The sequence below is a fragment of the Aphis gossypii genome, chromosome 2 (genome assembly GCF_020184175.1).
Source record: "Aphis gossypii isolate Hap1 chromosome 2, ASM2018417v2, whole genome shotgun sequence".
NCBI lineage: Eukaryota > Metazoa > Arthropoda > Insecta > Hemiptera > Aphididae > Aphis > Aphis gossypii.
In genome coordinates, this window is record NC_065531.1 from 41,698,339 (window position 1) to 41,718,278 (window position 19,940).

Here is a 19,940-nt window from a genome sequence, read left to right on the forward strand (position 1 = left end):
TTGATGATACATATAATATTTATCTAATATACATAAATATAAATATATAATATGGTACTGATTAAAATACAATTACAAATTAAATTTAAATATTATTATATCAATCTACAAAATAAGTTCTCAGTTTCAATTATACCTAGGCCAATAAGAGAGATTGAAATATCATAAATAAACTTGAATAAGTTACGTAATATAAACATATACGTTATATTATTCGATGATGAATAATTCGATCGGAGATAATTATTGTAAAAATGTTAACTGTAAAACTGATGACAAATTTAATGATGAAATAAATACGATATTGTATACGATAATACCATAATACTCGCATATATAAATATTATGATTTTAATCATATAGAGAAACCATATTCATGTTGGTACCAGTTATCATTTATTAGTGAAGTGTGTAAAATGGTTTGAAAAAATATAATAACATGTCAGAATATTGTGAAAAATGTACTCATATGTGTGTGTGTCATAGCCCATAAGTATTTAAACGTTTATTATGAGAAACATAAAATTTTAGCTTTTTAAAATAGGTACTTTGTAAAATTTCTAGTGTTTCTCTATGTTTTGTATAATAAATATTAAGTACCTATATAATATATATGTATGTACTTACGTATATGTCTGTGTATATTTTATATACATGTTGTTAAAAAGACTGATAAAATAATAAAATTTAATTTTTCAATTATTTTTAGTTTTATAAACAAATTAATATTAATGATGAAACAAAATACGAAAATAGTAGATAAATAACGGTATTTAAATATTTTTATGTTAATATTTTATGTGTATGTTTTATGTTTTTAAATAAAATGTCTAGGGAAGAAATTCAGTAAACTAAACAGTGTTTTAGTAAAAACTTCTATTTTGAATTTATAATTAAAATAAGATTAATGTAAAAAATATCAATTGGCTAAATAAATAAAATTGGTCAAAACTTAAAATTAATATAACTATATAATATATATAAGTACACAATGGAAATTGAACAATATTATTACTTAATAGTATAATGCTGTATAATATGTACATATTATGTTTGTGTACACGAGACTACTAGAGATATAATCTTATTTATTATTAATTATAAAATATTTATTAAATAATTTATGTTGATTTTTACTAGGAAATCTTTTATAAAGTAATTATTATAACATGCTATGATGTTTTACTTTAATGTCTTATACAGTTCATAATTACCTAAATACCAAAATTCTTATATAACACTTTTGTACATACACTTATACATGAAACATGATATTTTAATATACAATTACTTCTAAGTGTTACAAGTCATACTGACCCTTGGTTTCCAAAAAACGAATATAATTCTTCTCTTATCATTTTGATCTATAGCTAAATTTTTCCAGTTAGTTGTACGTATATACGTACTTAACTTAAATATCTGCTGAATATCTTTTTTACTTCGCTTTTGCCATCGACTTCTTGGATGTCCCGATCTTCTAGTTTCTTTTATTCTTGCATACATTATACATATGGGTAATCTTTATTCTCCATTCACTCAACATGACTCATCCATATGATTCTGTAAAACTAGTACTTATTTATATATTAGTACAGTATTTTAATTTTCTAAGATCTGTTCTATTTCGTTGCTGTTCTGAATTCTCCATATTCTTTATTTGTTTACTGCTGCATAAATTTTCCAGGTGCTTTTCTTTCAATTGTATTTAGTATTTTAAAATATTATTTTGATAATGTTATTATTTCTGCTTTATATAAACTATGGGTCTAATAATAAGATCCTTGAACAACTTAATTTTAGTAGCTTTTAACAATAGCTTTGAATTGAAAAGTGTAATATTACTTATTAGCAAAGTAAACTGCTGACTATGATCTTTTTTTGCCTTTGTTATGTTTTTACTGCTATTAAAGGAAGATCTGCAATACATGAGATATAATAACTTAGAAGTATATCATAGATTTGAATAATGTATTTTTGCTTTATCCAGTGCAAAGCGTTTCTATATTAACTGAGAAGACATGAAACTTAATGGGTTTGGTTTTCTATTCGATAATTTTCAATCACATCGTTTTTTTCTTATTTTTAACACTAGAGTGAGCTTTTATTATGGCAGACATGTTATTATGTTTAAGTATATTATTATTATTATTATATCCTATAGTATTCGTATATTACTTGATAAAAGACTTTAAATTAATTATTCTGTTTACGCTGTTATAAAGTATTACTTATATAGGATATAATATAATATATTATTTGTCAACTTTTATATTCAATCAGTTTTGTCGCACTAGAGTTGGATGAATAATAATTTTAAATACATTTATGGAATTTGAAGTACCTTCTCCTTTATAAATATTGAAATATAAATCTACCAACAACTTAATACTAGAATACATTTTGTGTATAATGTTATATAATATAATGTTTATATAACATAAACAAAATATCATGATAGTATTATCGGAAAATATAATATGGTTATGGTAGTCTCAAATACTAATACAAGCAATATTAAACATTAGTAAAGATAATATATAGTAAACTGTAAACAATTTAGTAATATAATCATTAATTATCATTCAATAAATATTGTTTATATTATTTGGAATAATTTAAATTAATTTTATTTATTTATCGCGTATTCTTAATTTAAACTCATGTTAAATACCAGGTATTAAATGAGTTATATGTATTTTATGAAACATAATTTTTCAAGCCATAGATCATAGTTGTAGGTAATCATAATAGTAATAGTTGTGTTTGTGAATTGTGACTAATTTTGGTGATAAATTTAGTAATTTTAAATTAATTTTATAGTTTTAGTCATCAGTATTTTATGTACTTTAAATATAGATTAATAATTTTTAATAGTGAATAATAACATTGATAATTGGCTAAGAACATTATATAAAATCACCACTGCATTCTTTTTATACGAACAGTCAAATTTTAAAGAAATGTTCTACCTACTTAAAACATGTATGAAATATTAATACCTACATATAATAAAAAAAACATAAGAACAAAATTACAAACGTGAATACATACAAAGTCTCTATGATGTTTCATTAAAAACAAAACGTGAACCCTACCTTTTAGAGTGAAGTGGATTTATGTAAAAATGTTAATATTTAGTTTTGTATAATAAATAAAAAAAAAATATATATTAAAACTATAAAACAACACAATGTATACATTTGTAAATTTGTAATGATATTTTACTGTAAATGTACAAGTATAATATTTAGAACACGTTTAATTAATAGATATCATAGTATTATAGATACCTTACAATAACTTCTTGTCGTGACTCGTGAACCTTGTATGATATTGATGTACAAAATACTTGAGATATAGGTTTGTTACAAATAGTCTATAACTTGCTGTTCATAAAATATTTTATTCTAAAAACACTGTTCGATAGTTTTATTTTAAAAAAAGAAAAAAACTATCAAAATGTCTTTAATATTTTTTCGCTCTGATCGCCTGAGATAAAATTATTTGACCTAGCTAGACTTGATTCATCACAGCTCATAGCTATATTATGGATGAATAATATTTAACTAATAAAAAAATTTAATGTGCTAAATGATTGTGAAGTTTATTCAAATGACTTAAATATAAGTTTGCCAAGTGAGGTGGTCCAGCTACGTACAATGGCTCATCGAATATTTAAAAGTTATATACTGACATAATAATTCAATATATTTTTGGAACTCACGCTAAGACGACAAAGAAGTAATGATTTCATAATTTTTTGTATTACGCAGATTTTTTTATCATTGGCATTTACTAACTATTTAAGTGGACAAAAGTTTTCCGTTTTACAATGAAACAATAATTATTTAAGGTCAACTATGAATTTATAGAAAGGAGTTATATGTTGGTTTGATAATTTTATTCTAAAATTTAGACTAGTGCTGCTATTTTATCACATAAAGAGTTACACTAATGAAGTATAGAGCACGGAGTCATGGAGATGTTTCAATCAAAGGATGACATATTCATATACTAAGGACATGTAAAATATTTATTTTTTTTATTCAATAATGTTTAATGTTACAAAAAAAAAAAAAAATTATACATTAATCTAATACAAAATGAATTTGACGTATTTATTTTTAGTATATTTTTACATCATGAAAATATATCTCGTCCGTGATAACATGTCTGTGGGTCATATAGGTGCGGTATAATATATAGGTATATCACGAATTATATATATATAATAGTGTAGTAAATCGTTTCTAGTCAATAAATAATGACATACTTTTGGTCACTGGATTATTGACTTTCCAGTAGGTATATAATATATTTGTTATATTTTAGCAAGTATAAAATCAGACGTTTACGACACGCGATAAAGGTAATAAATGAACTTTATCAATTTATATCGTAAAATTTGTTGTTTTTTGCTATTGTTCTTTACTAGTTAAGTTAAACAGAGCGTATGTTTACAATAATTATAAATAAAATGTGCAATAAAAAAATCGGGAAATTTCTCTCCTGTATATATTTGTAGATGTAAACCTAGTCATTAATTAAGCCACTAAAATAAATGTGTTAAATTTAAATTCAATGTTAAATTATACTGTACAAAAAACGGTTTTGAGTGGAGACCGCATTACTGATGTGCGTTGTAGATCAATAGTAGACCAGTATGAATGTTTTGATTATTTGTGGTTGTGTTAAAAGTTAAAAATTAATCTAAATATTTTGATTACAGCTTTTGTGTAAAATACTGGAATAAATAATAACATATATTATAGTGGTGGAAAGTCCGGAGTCTCTATTAAAAAGGTTTTTTGGAATTTTTTTTTTTCAAATAATATTTCGTTGAAATTTGAACTTGGAATGTTTGAACAAATAAATTGTGCGGCCGTTGTATTTAAGATTTTTATATTTCTGTTAGAACAGTTCATGATGAAGAACCTTGAACTAAATTTTAACGCCTATAAACTATATAAATTAATAATATTAAATATATTTTTTAACTAAAAAATAATTTGTTAACTATCGTGATTTTGTATAACGGAAACATTTAAACTTTTAATGCTTTTAAAAAATGTTTCGATAAACTTTACAAACTTTTGACACTTATAATAATCACAATGCTCAATTATATTATTACAGTGTCTGAGTATAAATAAACTAATAAAGGTACCTATATATACTCTTATAAAATAATAATTTATAATGTAATTGTATAATAGATAGTTGATAAAATATTACACATTGTTGTGATAGCATAAAATTGATAAATATAACATTGTTTTGTTCTTATTACAAATAAAACTTATAACAGTATCGCAATAACATAAATTTAACTTTTGATTGATTATAAATCGATGGATTCAAATATTTAAACTAACCCGATGACGCGTATTGCATACATGATAACAATGAATATATACCTAAACTACTTTTGGTGGCGTCGTGTGCGGTGCTGTTTTTTTTTTTGTGTAATAATAAATTAATAACCACGTGTCCAAGTAGGTACCTATATGTAATACCTATATGATATACTACGGACAATATGGCGCTGGTATACCTATATATTATTATGTCGTGGTCGTCTGGTCGTGGTGTACAACGCTGAGTTTTTTTTTTGTACCTATTTAAATTGCGGATTCCTATTAAAATAAAAGTCACGCGACCAGGGGGGGCTTTTGCCCGCTAATAAAGCCGATGGGTCATGGTTAATATTTGAGAGCTGTTCACAGGGTGTCGCCCGGGACGTTTCACGAGCGAGTGCGTGTGACTTAGCAGTTCGGGTGAAAAAGCGAAAATCGTAGTGGCTTAGGTGCCTACAACACTACTATAATATAGTGGTATACAGGGATCGGATTTATACGCCCTAAAAACTGCCGATTGCGCGGTTTTTTAAACGCGTATTTACGCATTAAAATATGTAAAATTCCCAGGATATGTACTACAAAACACCTGCAGTGATCTAATACACTTCCCGTCTAGTATTTAATACGAGCTTCTGATTTGAACGAAAAAGAAAAATACAATTTTTTCCTGACAATTATTTCAATAACAATAAAATACACGAAAGCGTCGAATGTCTTAAATATATTTTTTAGTTTAACAAAATTACAAAAATGGTGTATAGTAATGATGTTAACAGAGGAACATTTTTATAGGTATTCACTGCTTAAGATGGCATAAACATATTACACAATACGGGAACGGCTAAACCTGTTAAGTGTGTGCTGTACGATTCACAAAATCCACGTGTCAAACTAAAATAATACGTTTATTGTCGGTCGTGTACTGCAGATCCGATGTGTGTTTCGGTGTAACTGTGTATAATCTAGGCGTAATTATTTCCAAATGTATGTACATGCGGTTGTGCGTGTGTATATTTACGATTCGTGTAAGTACACGTTCGTTTCGTACACGCTCGATTCGTTTAAGCATTAAATGTTTGTACAGAATTTATCGAGCTTTCGGTATTATCATATCATGATACGAGTATGTAATATATAATAGGCACTCGCTCGACGATCGAAATAAAGGTGGCGTGTATATTATATAATATAGGTACAAGTGTTTTATAAACGGTACGACAAGCAGCTAACATTTTATGTTTATAATACTTAGACATAAAAAAAAATATTATAAATATTATTATTAATTTTATATGTGTAAGTATTGTATTCAATCGTTATATCTGTTGTATAATATTACGTATGGGGAAGTTTTGTTTTATTATTATTAACCGAATAAAATCCAGTGAAATTTTAAAAGTCACCCTCGTCTCGATGTATAGTCTTACTAGGTACACGAAAATCATTAGCAATTGATAAGAATTTCAAATTGTGGTGTTCACAAAATAGTGAATAGGATGATATTATTATAGGTATATTATACATAAATCACCAGACATTAGGATAAACGTCGAATTACCGATTCCAGAGGAAGGAAACGCCCTATGAGCACGTCGTGTAGTCAACAACAATACAGTCACTATGCCACGAAAACGTGTACTTATATATTATTATTATATATGTTCTAAAATAATAAACCTTACGCATATCCATGGCGACCAGTATAGTTAGTTGTTCTCAGTGCACGCTTTCGATGAAATATTCCCTTTTTGTTTAACAACTGTGATAATTATTATTATATATTACATCTAAAAAAAAAAAACATTCCAATCGTAAAATTAGTGCCACTTTTCTGTTATCTTAAAAGTTATAATATTAATGTACTGACAATTTTTTATTTTAATTATTTTCAAGCGAAGCGACTAAGCAACTGACATACCCAGGATTTTTCAATTGGGGAGGGGGAGGGAAATATATTAAATTTAAATTACGTAACGTATTTCTGTAATATATTTCTTTATGATACGACATTTACACAAAAATTTGGGAATTTCGTATTTTCTGATTCCGCGTGTGAGCTGTGAGCTACGCACTTCGTCCTCCTGTATACTCCTTATATTGATACCATCCTACCGAGCGTCTACCAAAGAACATTTGTTGGACACATAATGTAAATAAGTATATTTATAATTTAGTAATAATTGTCAGACCATAGTTTACGTTTTGTGATCATGATTTTAAAATCGAAAAAATGAAAGGTCATCGTTTCCGCCAAAAATGTGATTTTCATTTTCACCAAATCTATTTCTACTTATATTATTGAGATGGAGTTCGGAATCCCTAGTCTTAAATAACAACTTTTACGTACCTCTTGTTTTTTGTTTATTGAAGAATAAAAACTCTGAAACTTATACATATGCTTTAAAATATATATTCAAAATAAATGTTGAGAAAAAAATTGTACTTTTGATCCAAAAAAATGTAACAGCCGATTTCAAAATAAATATTCATAATACTATATTATCTATTATCTATATTCTTTAACTAGTCTTATTAACTTCCGTTTCCATTTAACTTAGACCTAACCTAACCTTAATCTGGTCTGGTAGTTGACGGCATAGACGCCGTGTCCAGACGTTACAGAAAATCGAACCTTTAGTCCGCAACAAATTTAAATCCATAAGATAAAATGTACTATTGATTGTTATGTTATTTGTAAAAATTTCTAATCACAATCAATTTTGTTACAACTTTTGAGTCGATACAGCAATTTATTCGGAGACAAAGTAATCGTGTAACACGTTGACACCTATTTTCAAAAAAATACTATAGCCGGTTTTGGTGATAGCTTTTTAAATTTTAAGTTTGCTATTACAAATAAGAATAAAATCGTTGGTACAACTTATAAGTTTATAGAACTATTTATTCGATTAACGGGTGTCTGGATGCTAATGTATATTAGTGTGTAAGAACATACACTGAATAGGTAAGAACTAATATTATTGTTGAATTAAAATTCTGTATAATATTAAATTTATAAAATGAATAATACTACTTGTTAAAATATTGTTTTTTGAAATAATTATTTCATCATCATATTGTTTGTCCAACTGATTTAAGTAGGTATATACGTAATACGTACTATCTTTTTGTGCACATCTTTTACTTTTTTCATGAGTAAAATATGATACATCGATAGCAAGTGATCAATAGATGTCCAATGATATTATTATGAATTATGATCGCGATAAGTTGTACTTGTTATGTTAAGCATACAATATTATACATTAGGATTTATGATTAAAATAAAAAATATGAAACCTAATTTAATGAAAAAAATTAATTGTATTTTAAATTCCCTCAACAATTTGTTCTACACGCGCGACATACAGACGCGTATTTATAAAATTACTTTCGGTCATAGCTACGTTTATTTCATAATGTCATGTCAACTAGCTATATTACAATATATTACAGTCACACCGGACTCCGTGGTCAAACAGTTCACCCGAGGTACAGCCGATAATAGTTCTGACGTCAGAAGTTACTATACGAAATTAAAATAATTACCCGTACAATTATTTTTACACTGAAATACTGGCTGAAAATTATACGCGTAATGTGTTATTAACGTATATATAGTTGACAATTCTGATCGATGATGACCACCATAGCGTATGTTGATAATATCTCTTAATGACATCTTATAAATTAGCTTATTGTTTTTTATCAAATGAAAATAACGTTTGCTACCTCTCTCTCTTCCTCTAGGTATGTATACTCGTAAATATGAAGGGTGGATTGGGCCGCTGTGCTAAATGTGTCTCTGAACAGTGGGCCAGTTTTATATTATATCAGCCGGGCCGATATAACATAACTCAACGTGTATTGTATAATTGTATTATTGAAATAAAATTTCCATTGACAGATTTGGTGCTAATTTTAAGTTGGAATCAATTTTAAACAAATTTGATTCCCCGCGTATTACGTAACATGTAAGTCTGTTCAGGTCATTCTTGTTAGTCATTACTCATTATACATTATACATTTTAGATTTTTATTATAGTCATAAAACTTTAAACATACACCAGTTGTTGTTTAAATTGGCATTTTCTGTACATGATTTAATTTTGAGGTATTTAGATCATTAATTAAAAAATAAGCCACCCTTTTCACCAGTGAAAAATTTATATATCCTGAGCTGACAAGTTATCTCCGTTCAGAATCGTTTTTCGTATATACAGGGCCGTATTACCGCTTAAGTTGTACAGACTAAAGCCTATAGAGCGGCAAATTTTAATGGTCGAAACGAAATAGCAAATTTTACCTTTGTTAATTAGGTGGTAAATTTATTTTAGCCTATGAGTGGCAAAAACCTTAATCCGGCCCTGCGTATGTATTGTATAATGTTACCTATCATTGTATTCAAAGTTAACACACAAATTATAATGACTTACTCTATGTTGGAAGTCGAATGCGATATCTACTGTACTGTAGAGCATTACTCACTTGACCAACTTTTTTTTTTTTCATAAATTATATTTTTATCTTTATATTATTTATAATTTTTTAAATAATTATTTGGAAATTCTTGTCATAAATTATTTTCAGAAGTATAAATAAAAATAAAAATTGTTATCTTATAATGAATATATGATGATGGAATTTAAGGGGATTAAAACTTAAATCACGCAATAAAAAAAATACAAAAATCTTTTACTTGAATGATACATTTAAAAAATTAAAAAAAAATTAGGTGTTATAAGATATTTTTATAAGTTAGGTGTTAGTTATTTTGTACGTTAGGGGTCGATTGCACAGTCCCATAGTTCACCTCTGTTAAATATATTATACAGTGAAAACTCTTTATAACGAATCTGAAGAGACCAAGAGATTTCTTTCATTATAGAGAGGGTTTAAATAAAAAACAAAATTTTAATTATTTATGTATAAAGGTATATAATAACTATATGTAATATTATATATCATAAACATCATTGTTTTTACATTATATTATATTTATGAATTAAATTAAATTATTATTATTATATTAAATACAATGTAATTTTTATAGTATTACTTACTTAAAATAGTCTGTCATCTTAGTTTCAAGTTTGGACTTTTTTATTTTGCCAATATTGTTTTTGTATTTTTCTATGAATTTTTCCCATGTTTTGGGATAACTTTGAATCATTTTCATGAAACAATAAGCACTTTTCTAATAATTTAGTCGCATCAAGTGCTTGTTGAGTACTTGATATTATGACTTCGTCAGGCTGTACTTCCTCTTCATCTTCCTTTTGCTCCTCCTCACTTTTTGTCACTGCGTTTAGGATTTCTTCATCAGTTAACGATATTGTTATAACTAGGTTCTCGTCTATTTCTGCATAGTATTGTAGATTCTCAGGAGTAATAGTATGCGGAGTATTGAACTGAACAATGCACTCACTCAATGATGTATCATTTTCTTTCTCAAATTGTTCTATTTCTCCTTCAGCCTTGAAAAAACTACTTCGGAGTCCAGAATGGCGAAAAGAATGCCGTATAGTTTCTGCTGTTATATTATACGCTGAATTATTTGCCTTATAAGTGACTGGCAACCGTTTAATATTTTTAAAAAATCGGGGATTTTTTGATTTGCCTATTACCATAATAATCTTTCTTTTTTCAGTGCCACTCATATTGGCTGCTATAGTGATACGTTCTTTAGAAAGTTTACCTCCCACGCATTTTTCCCCTTTGAATTTTAATGTTTTATCTGAGGCCATTTTGAAAAAAATTCCTGTCTCAACAGCATTCAAAATATCATCCGGAGTGTACTTTTCATTCAATTTTGGCCACATATTAATTAGCCAGCTGTTAATAACATTCAAGTCGACATTGAGTGCTTCTCCACTTGTTTTCCCACAGACAATATTGTGACGTTGTTTAAATTTTCCTAGCCATCCTTCCGAGCCCTTGAAATCTATAATACCAAGTTGTTGAGCAAAATGTTGAGCTTCAGTTTTCAAAATAGACCCAGATATAGGTAAATTGTTACAACGTTGTTTATGAAACCACGTCAACATGGCCTGGTCTAAGTCTTCAAATTTCGGTTTTCTTATTTTTTTACAAGAACTTCCTTTTGTTTCAGCCTGCAATATTTTATCCTTATTCTTCCAGATAGTAGCGACAGTAGATGGGTTGAATCCAAAACGTTTCCCGACATCACTTTTTTTTTCACCTTTTTCTATCGCACGTATTAAAGCGACTTTTTGATCAACACATAATGCTTTTCTTTTACTTGCCATAACGAATGTTGCCGCACTACTGTGATCATGCGTATAATGTTAAACATTACGTCGATTAGCGTATTCAATGGGGGGACGTGGGGGTCAAATCCCCCCTTATTGGCTTTATTATTTTTTGTTTTTGATTAGAATATTTAATATACACTATAATACAATATTTTGTTATATTATGAATTATGATCAATCGAGCTATTGAATTTTAACAATTTCGTCAAAACTGAATACCATTATCATTTTATTTTGGTTTATTCATAGCAAAGTAGTGTTTATTTGGTCAAAATGGTCAATGACAACTACGATTATTTATACTTTATTATAATTTATAGCTTATCTTATTGTGTTTGATGTGAATTTTGAATCAATTAAAATTATTAGTTTTTATTTCCATAATTTATCAAAATATCGACAAAGTTGTCTTTTATTATTTACATCGTATTTCGTAGAGTTTTCCATCAAATACAATGGTGTAATTGCAGTTTAGCTACCACGCGATTTTTTTTTTTTTGAAACATTGTACATGTGTACCTATTTCAACGAGTTAAGAAGATGGTGCCAAAAAAATGTATAACCTATTCAATACAATAATCTTTATGTTATTAGTTTATTACTCACTACATTGAAAAACTCGTTACAGACGCGGTGCGCAGTAGAAAAGTACATCGTTGTGCTCATATGTAAAAACGTAAAATCGCAAACGTTGAAAGGATATAACTTCCAAAATAATTATCTGTGTATATTTTTTTTTAGCACCATCGTTCATAACTCGTTGAAATACATATATGTCAATAAAAAAAAAAAATAAAAAAAATCGTTTTGTAGCTAAACTGCAATTGTTCCAATACAATTTACGTAATCATTGTGATCGGGTATTCGGGTGATTAGCGAACTCTGAAATAATAAAATAGGTTATTAAGTCATGATTACGTGTCTTCAAATTCGGATGGAATATCCGACTGGTGACGGAAAACGCAGAGTATATACCATAATTTTAAGTAATAATAATTGTATCTATTTAATTTACGAGGCGAAATAAACCGGTGGATTCACCTCCTGTTTGGAAAACACGGCATACCGCATACAAAACCTGGTTCTAGCCCAAGATAATATTATGGAGTACCGCAAATCGTATGTTGGTAACATTGATAAATGATAACTTATCACAAAAATACTTCGGCATATTTTGATTAAATACTAATAATATATTATTAAATATTAATACCTATAACATTTTTATTTTTTAAATATACCTTTTTTGGTTCTTTACATGAAATCGTAAGTTTGTTTAACTGTTTACATTTTACACATCGCACTTCTCATTTACAGAACTACTTTAAACTTTTATTTTAACTGTTTGCTTAATTTCCTGTATATTCATAATTATTTACGTTTTTTTACGTATCAGTGCATCTGTGTATTTTTATAATCAAGGGTCATTAAAGAGTAAGAATTATATTATAATGAAATGTGTGTAATATAATTTATAAGTCTTACATTAACTAGGACCAGAATTTCGACTACCTAATTTGACTATGTAATAGTCGTTAAAATGAACTCAAAACAGGTTAATTACATTTTTTAAACAACAATATTAATACAATATATTTATAAAAATTAATAAAAAATATATAGGTCAATCTTTGATTTGTTAACATAGTCGATTATATTAAGAAATTTTTGATGTTGATAAATATCTGTAAATAAAGATTTTGCTGTGATTATTTGTTAGCAAGATATTTATGAAAATTCAAAGAATATCATATCTTGTTCAGATATTGTTTAATTAGACAAAGTTAAATTTATAAATTTAAACCAGTTACGACACGTTTAAGAAATAAAATAAAATAAAATTTATAGTTTATATGCAATCACATATTAATATTCAGTGCAATTCTCTTAAAATTATTAAAATATTATTATTTTTTGAACAATTATAATAAATACTAGTTACTGTCTGTTGGTTATAAATTTACCATTATTCATATTTATAAAGATTCTACTAATAATAATATTGATTTCTAAAATACATTTATAAACTGTAAACTGTATTAATAAATCATTATATCTACATAATTTTGTATGTTGTACGTTTTCTAAAGTAATGTTATAAATTGGTATCATTTTTTTTTGGTGGTTGACCTTAAATATAAAAGAATTTTACCATGAAATTCTTTTCTAAGATAAGTTCACCGAATAAATAATACATCAGAATCTTATTCTTTTTTCTTCTTTTCGAGTTAGGGTTTATATTTGTGACTGATATTTGTAGTTGAATACTTACCTTTTTTCTTAATACATTAATTTTAAATTAAGTTATGGAAATTTATTATAGTTATCACTTATCACTTATTAATTTTCTGTTTAGTTTTACCATAAAAATGTTAAAAAAAAATCAATTTAAGTACCATACTAAATTACTAATTATTAACTAGAATTTTAACTTGTTATTACTTTAATGTTATTCTGTTACAATAAATATTGGTGAACAGTGCTCTTAAATTAACATTTTATAGTTAGACAGTTTATAATTTACCTTCTGGTAAAAATTTGTATTTTAATTTAGCAGCCGCCTTAATTGGCTTAATTATTTATTTATCAATTATTTCATATAGCCCAAGGATATATTTTATTACAGGCTATATTTGAAACAATAACTGATCAATCAGACGCAATTCCATTATGTCCTCGTTTAAATTTATTTTTAAAACCTTTTGCACGGATTTTGATCACTGTTCAACTGGATGGCAAAAGCAAAACAACAATTTCCAATTGGCAAATCATGGAGCGTTTAAAAGAATGGATAGATCCAGACAAGTTTTCTCATCTTTGTGTAGCAAAAACATCTTCGGAATTGATAAGGTTAGTAGGTATTTTTATAGTAGATATTTTCAAAAACTATATTTATAAATAAATCTTATTGATTTTATTTTAGATTCGATGCAGAACTAGCTGACCGTTCAAGGTTGTCAATTGTATTATCCCGTTTATGTGATAGGCGAATAAAATTTCCCGGATTTTCTCATTTATTGACTGTGCGAGCTATTGAATGTAAACCAGATTTTCCTACTCGTCATAATTGGGATTCATATTTTCGTGATAGTAAAGATATGAATGAACTAAAACCGGGTGAGCGTCCTGATACTTTACACATTGAAAATTTACCTTTGGAGTGGTTAACTGAATCCGGAGAAAAATACCCTAGTGAAAATATTCTAAAAAAAATATTCAATGGATTTGGTGAAGTAGCTCGGGTTGATTTGCCTGCTGCTGACCCATCAAGAGCTATTCATGGAGTTGGAATCTGTGATGCATACATACAATTTAGAGACTATTCAGCTTTTGCTAAAGCGATGGATTCGTTAAGAGGTAATAAATTGGCTCTTATCACGGGTACAAAAGCTCTAACAGCTAACATCAAAGTGGACTTTGATAAAACAAAACATATGACTTTAAGTGCAATAACAAAGAGAAATGAGCGCCGTGATCGTTTCCTGATGAGAAAAAAAGTTATGGAAGAAACAGAAAGACTAGAAAAAGTAAAGGAGTTAAAAAAACGAGAAGAAGAAAAGTAAGATAGTAATACCTTATGTTATTAAATTGAAATTCATTTAAGTTTATAAATTAATGACATATATATGTATATATAATTTATAAGTGTTCATTTTCAAATTCATTTTTTAGTAAAAAAAAACTTTTTGAACTGGAAAAAAAAAATGAAAGACGTAAATTACGAGAAGAAAAACGTAAAGCTATACGTATAAAGCGTTTGATTGATCGAGAAGCAGATGTAATGAATCAAAAAATTGCATCTGAAGAAAGACTTCTGTTAAAAACACAAAGAAAACTAGAAGCTATTCATTTACTGGGAGAATTATTTACAAGAATCAAAGTAAATTTAAAACCTTAAAAATAATTTTGATTAGTATCTAGATTTTTAATTTATTTTTGTATTTTAGTTGAAAATTAATTCTAAAAGTAATGAGGAAGAAAAATCTGAAAAAAATAATGACAATTCAAATGTAAGTTATGAAATATAACATTGGTACATTTTTAATTTGAATTTATTAATTTTTAGAACATTCAATGCAGAGATATTGAGTCTTCTTTCAGACAAAGAATGATTGAAAAATGGAAACCGTTTCAGAATAAAATATCAAAAAGTAAATTTCATTAGTAATAACTAATAACTAATTAGTTTATCTACTAAGAAGTTAATAATTTTATTTTATATTTAAACTAAATAATCTGAATAATTCTTTACAATCCATAAATGCACTGTGTTGGGTAGTAATTGTTACTGTAACAACTAACAATATTAATTAATTGTTTGTAACATTTAACAACAATTTGTTATAACTTTTCCAAAGACACAAAAATTTAATTGGAAATATTTTTAATATATACTTCCTAAAATCATTATTTGTTACTGTTTTGAGTATCAAAAAATTGAGAAAAATAATACTATAAATATTAATAATGTCTAATGAGTATATTATATTATTTAAAATTTTGATTCACCACTATTCAGTTTTCAATGTCTAGGATAACATTTTTACTTATAGGTACTTTGCTTAATTTAATTAATTCTTCTTGAAATATAATTTTTTAACTCTACTTTCGTTGTTTGATATTTAATAAGAAATAAGTGAAAAATCCATGTACTTGTTTTCATTGTAAAAATAATATAGAAGCTTTCTTTATTGAAAAGTAAAGTAAATTCATTACATTTTTATTTGGATGACGAGAAAACATATCCAAATTCATTTTATTATACTTGCTGTATTTAAAAATTATTTAATTATGTTTAAAATGTTAAACCATTTAATTTTTTTGACACATTTTCAATAAATCCATTCTTAGTGTGATTAAAATTATACTAAGTTGAAAGAAAATCTATAAACAATTTATTTTACTGATAATACATACTTTTGTATTTACAGGGTGATTTTTTTATCAAACAACACTCATTATTTCCAAAAGTATTCATTTTTTTGAAAATACTTTTTTATATAGTTTCTAATTGTTAAAAAAACAACGTTTTTATAAAAAAATTATATTTTTAAATATTTTTTATCCTTATAATCTTTTTACTTTTTTGAATGACAACATAGATTTTTAATTTCATATTCCAAAGCAGAATAATTTTCTGAGTAATTCGATACATAAAAATCAAATTTAAGGTGAGTAGTTTATGAGTTATACGTATTTAAAGTTTAGCTGCGAGGAGTGGAGTGGTACGGGGTTACCCTGCAAAATGTTTGTCCACTATTCCGCTTGTCTAAACTTTGAATAAGTATAACTCATAAACTACTCACCCTAAATTCGATTTTTATGTATCGAAATACTCAAAAAATTATTCTGCTTTGGAATAAGAAATTAAAAATTTATGTTGTCATTCAAAAAAGTAAAAAACTTAAAAAATAATAAGGATAAAAAATATTTAAAAATATAATTTTTTTTATAAAAATGTTGTTTTTTTAACAATTAGAAACTATGTAAAAAAATATTTTCAAAAACATGAATACTTTTGGAAATAATGAGTGTTGTTTGATAAAAGAATCACCCTGTATATTAATTTTTTACACATTGTGTTGTTATTGAATTTACAATATGCCATTTTTGTACATCATGCAATGCCTACACTAAATTATCAGGATATAATTTATGTGATATCTGTTTTAGTTGTTATTTTACTTTTATTAACTATGTTTTACATGTTGACTTGATTTTTTTTTTCAGATTCTGTTAATAGTAATGATTTTGAGAATCGTAGTCATAACAATGACCAAAATAATCGTGGTCGAGGCCGAGGAAATTGGCGAGGTATTCGTGGTAAAGGCACACATCAGTATTTAGGTCGTGGGGCATACTTAATGCCACCCATGTTTGATCCAATGCAGTTGATTAATTATGGACACAAGTATCATAAGTATATTCAAAAACTTAATAAAAAAGCAGATAATGACAGGAGTCGCAGTCGTAGTCGAAGCCGAAAAAGAAAGCGTTCTTTATCCAGTAGAAGCTCTAGGAGTTATAGCCGTAGCCGAAGTCGAAGTAAAAGTTATACTAGGTCAAGAAGTAGAAGTCGTACAAAAATAAGTTATTCTAGAAGTAGAAGTCATTCAAAAAGTAAGAGTCCTAAAAAAACCCACAAAAGTCATTCAGAAAGTGAGTGTCAAAGCAAAAGTATAAATAAAAATTCAGAAAAAACAATAGAAAACAGTTCTAAACATAAACATAAGAAAAAAAGTAAAAACAAGAAGACTAAAAAGTTAAAGAAATCTAAGAAGTAATATTTTGGGTATAATAATATCAGAATAGAAAAACTTGTTTTTATGACTTTTGATGTTTTATTTAAAACCATTCGATCATACTTTTGGTTTTAAAGTAAACAAAAATGTATTATTATTTTTTATTTATTATATGTGTTTTGAAACCAGTGCTGACATTTGGTAGTTATTTGAAGAGGTATAATCAGATATTACATGTCCTATTTTTTTAGGTATATGTAAAATTGTTTGCCCTGTGAATTATGACGTGACAACATAAAATAGTAACAAAATTACTTGAAGATGTTGCTGTAAATTATTTTTAATTTTTGTAAAAATATTACTAATATATTCAAAATCACATTAAAAAGTTTATTTTGTATTGTATTTATATATACTTATATAAAAAAAATAAATAAATATACTTAAATTAATAATATTATGTATTCATGAATTTACATAAATAATAATCTAATAAATAAAAGTAAATAAATAAATAAATAAATAAATAAAACTAATTTTAGCCGGTGTGCTATGTACAATAGAACATTTTAAACGCACAAAGCACCTTATTGTAAAAAAAAAATTAATTCTATCTATATTGTATACTTGTATATTATTTGTATGTATTTAAAAAAAAGTAATTAATACATTATTTTTAGGTTAAAGAAAAGAGTTGAGCGGCTTCATTACATTTTATTATTTCAATTTTCAATATTGAACAATAACAAATAATATAATGTATTTGCTAATCAAATTTTAATTTTATTCAACTGTTTTCAGTATTTATAGATGACAAATAGTCTAAGACTGTTTACTTTTTAGCGATTCTTCTAATTGCACTGATTTGATAAACTGCATGGCTCTGCGCCAAGGGAATGGTGGCGACAATTGGCCTATAAAAACATTAAAAGCTTATGAAAACACTATAATATTGTAATAAAATTAAATTTAAAAAAAATAAAATAAATAGTCTTCGTAATTTAATTATTAATATTACACATTATAAATTTCAATTTTTATTCTCTTGCTATAAAAACATGATAGGGCACTTAGGTTTTGGTACGTTAAAAAAATTGTGTTCCTATGTTAGAAAAAATATAATGGAGATGCATTGTGCGAACGGGTAAGTAGATCACAAAAGCTGTTTATATATTGCCTATCCTGATATAAATAAGGGGCTTGAATAAATAACTGAAAATTAAAAATATAATAAGGAAATACTCATATCAATGAGTGTGACTTGAAATTTTGATATTAATAAACGATGGATAATTTTTACCCTAATTACAAGTATATTTTATGGATAAAAGCTGTAGTGAGGTAGTAAGTTGCTACATATCAGTTATATCACACTAACACTATCGAACTTCGATTTAATAGTTAACTTACTTTTCGAAGAACTTCTGTAGTAGGAGTCTAACGATCGGGGAGTCCTCAGGGGTCTAGCCCTTCGCTTGGTTATCGGCGCTGGGCTAGAATGGAGCGGTGGCGCCAACGTAGTCTGGTGACTACTTCCGCCACCATTCTTTGTCACACACATCATGCCGTACACTCTGATACCGGGGACACTGGCGTACGTCGGCTGGTCATGACTCATTGGACCTTCTGTACAAAAATACGATAAGACTTAAATAAGTTTAATATAAAAATTGTAAACATTAGTAAGTAGGTAAACGAAAAAAATATACCACAGTACACTCAGTACCAATGGCGTATTTACGGGGGGGGGGGGTCGGATTCAACCCGCCCCCCAGAAAAAAAAAGTTACTTAATGTTAAATAAATATTTTATAACGGATTTTCTACTAATTTAACGATATAGACATAGACTGTTTATATAACTATCTAAGAATAGTTGAGTTATTTTGGTGTGGAGTATCGCTGCGTTATCTTAATATTGCAATTTGTGTTACCTAGATAAGGATTTTAAAATTTGAAAACTCCACCCAATAAGAAATTATTAAAAATACGCCACTGTTCAGTATGGTATTACACAAACAAGTAAATTATCACATCCTGCTATTATTGGAACATTTGGAACTA

General features: G+C 26.8%; 2 protein-coding genes across 7 annotated transcripts in view; one reads left to right on the forward strand and one right to left on the reverse strand.

Moving 5' to 3' along the window:
- The window catches only part of LOC114120600 (A-kinase anchor protein 17A), a 36,656-nt gene extending 18,386 nt beyond the window's left edge, over positions 1 to 18,270 (forward strand). The window contains exons 1-8 of one of the 5 annotated variants that reach the window (XM_050199646.1): positions 12,908 to 13,069; positions 13,130 to 13,190; positions 14,262 to 14,485; positions 14,559 to 15,194; positions 15,308 to 15,515; positions 15,583 to 15,645; positions 15,702 to 15,786; positions 17,366 to 18,270. In XM_050199646.1, coding sequence (XP_050055603.1) covers positions 13,176 to 13,190; positions 14,262 to 14,485; positions 14,559 to 15,194; positions 15,308 to 15,515; positions 15,583 to 15,645; positions 15,702 to 15,786; positions 17,366 to 17,919 — 1,785 coding nt within the window. In that variant the 5' untranslated portion in view covers positions 12,908 to 13,069; positions 13,130 to 13,175 and the 3' untranslated portion in view covers positions 17,920 to 18,270. Of the gene's footprint in view, positions 1 to 12,907; positions 13,191 to 14,261; positions 14,486 to 14,558; positions 15,195 to 15,307; positions 15,516 to 15,582; positions 15,646 to 15,701; positions 15,787 to 17,365 lie in introns of those variants that run through there. The other 4 variants (XM_050199648.1, XM_027982566.2, XM_027982558.2 and 1 more) reach the window with 4 other exon arrangements.
- Positions 18,271 to 18,571: 301 nt separating this feature from the next.
- Positions 18,572 to 19,940, reverse strand: part of LOC114120585 (uncharacterized) — a 33,699-nt gene continuing 32,330 nt past the window's right edge. For both annotated transcript variants that reach the window (XM_027982547.2, XM_027982540.2), the window contains exons 6-7: positions 19,288 to 19,503; positions 18,572 to 18,791 (exon numbers count right to left, since the gene is read on the reverse strand). In XM_027982547.2, coding sequence (XP_027838348.1) covers positions 18,700 to 18,791; positions 19,288 to 19,503 — 308 coding nt within the window. In that variant the 3' untranslated portion in view covers positions 18,572 to 18,699. The remainder of the gene's footprint in view (positions 18,792 to 19,287; positions 19,504 to 19,940) is intronic.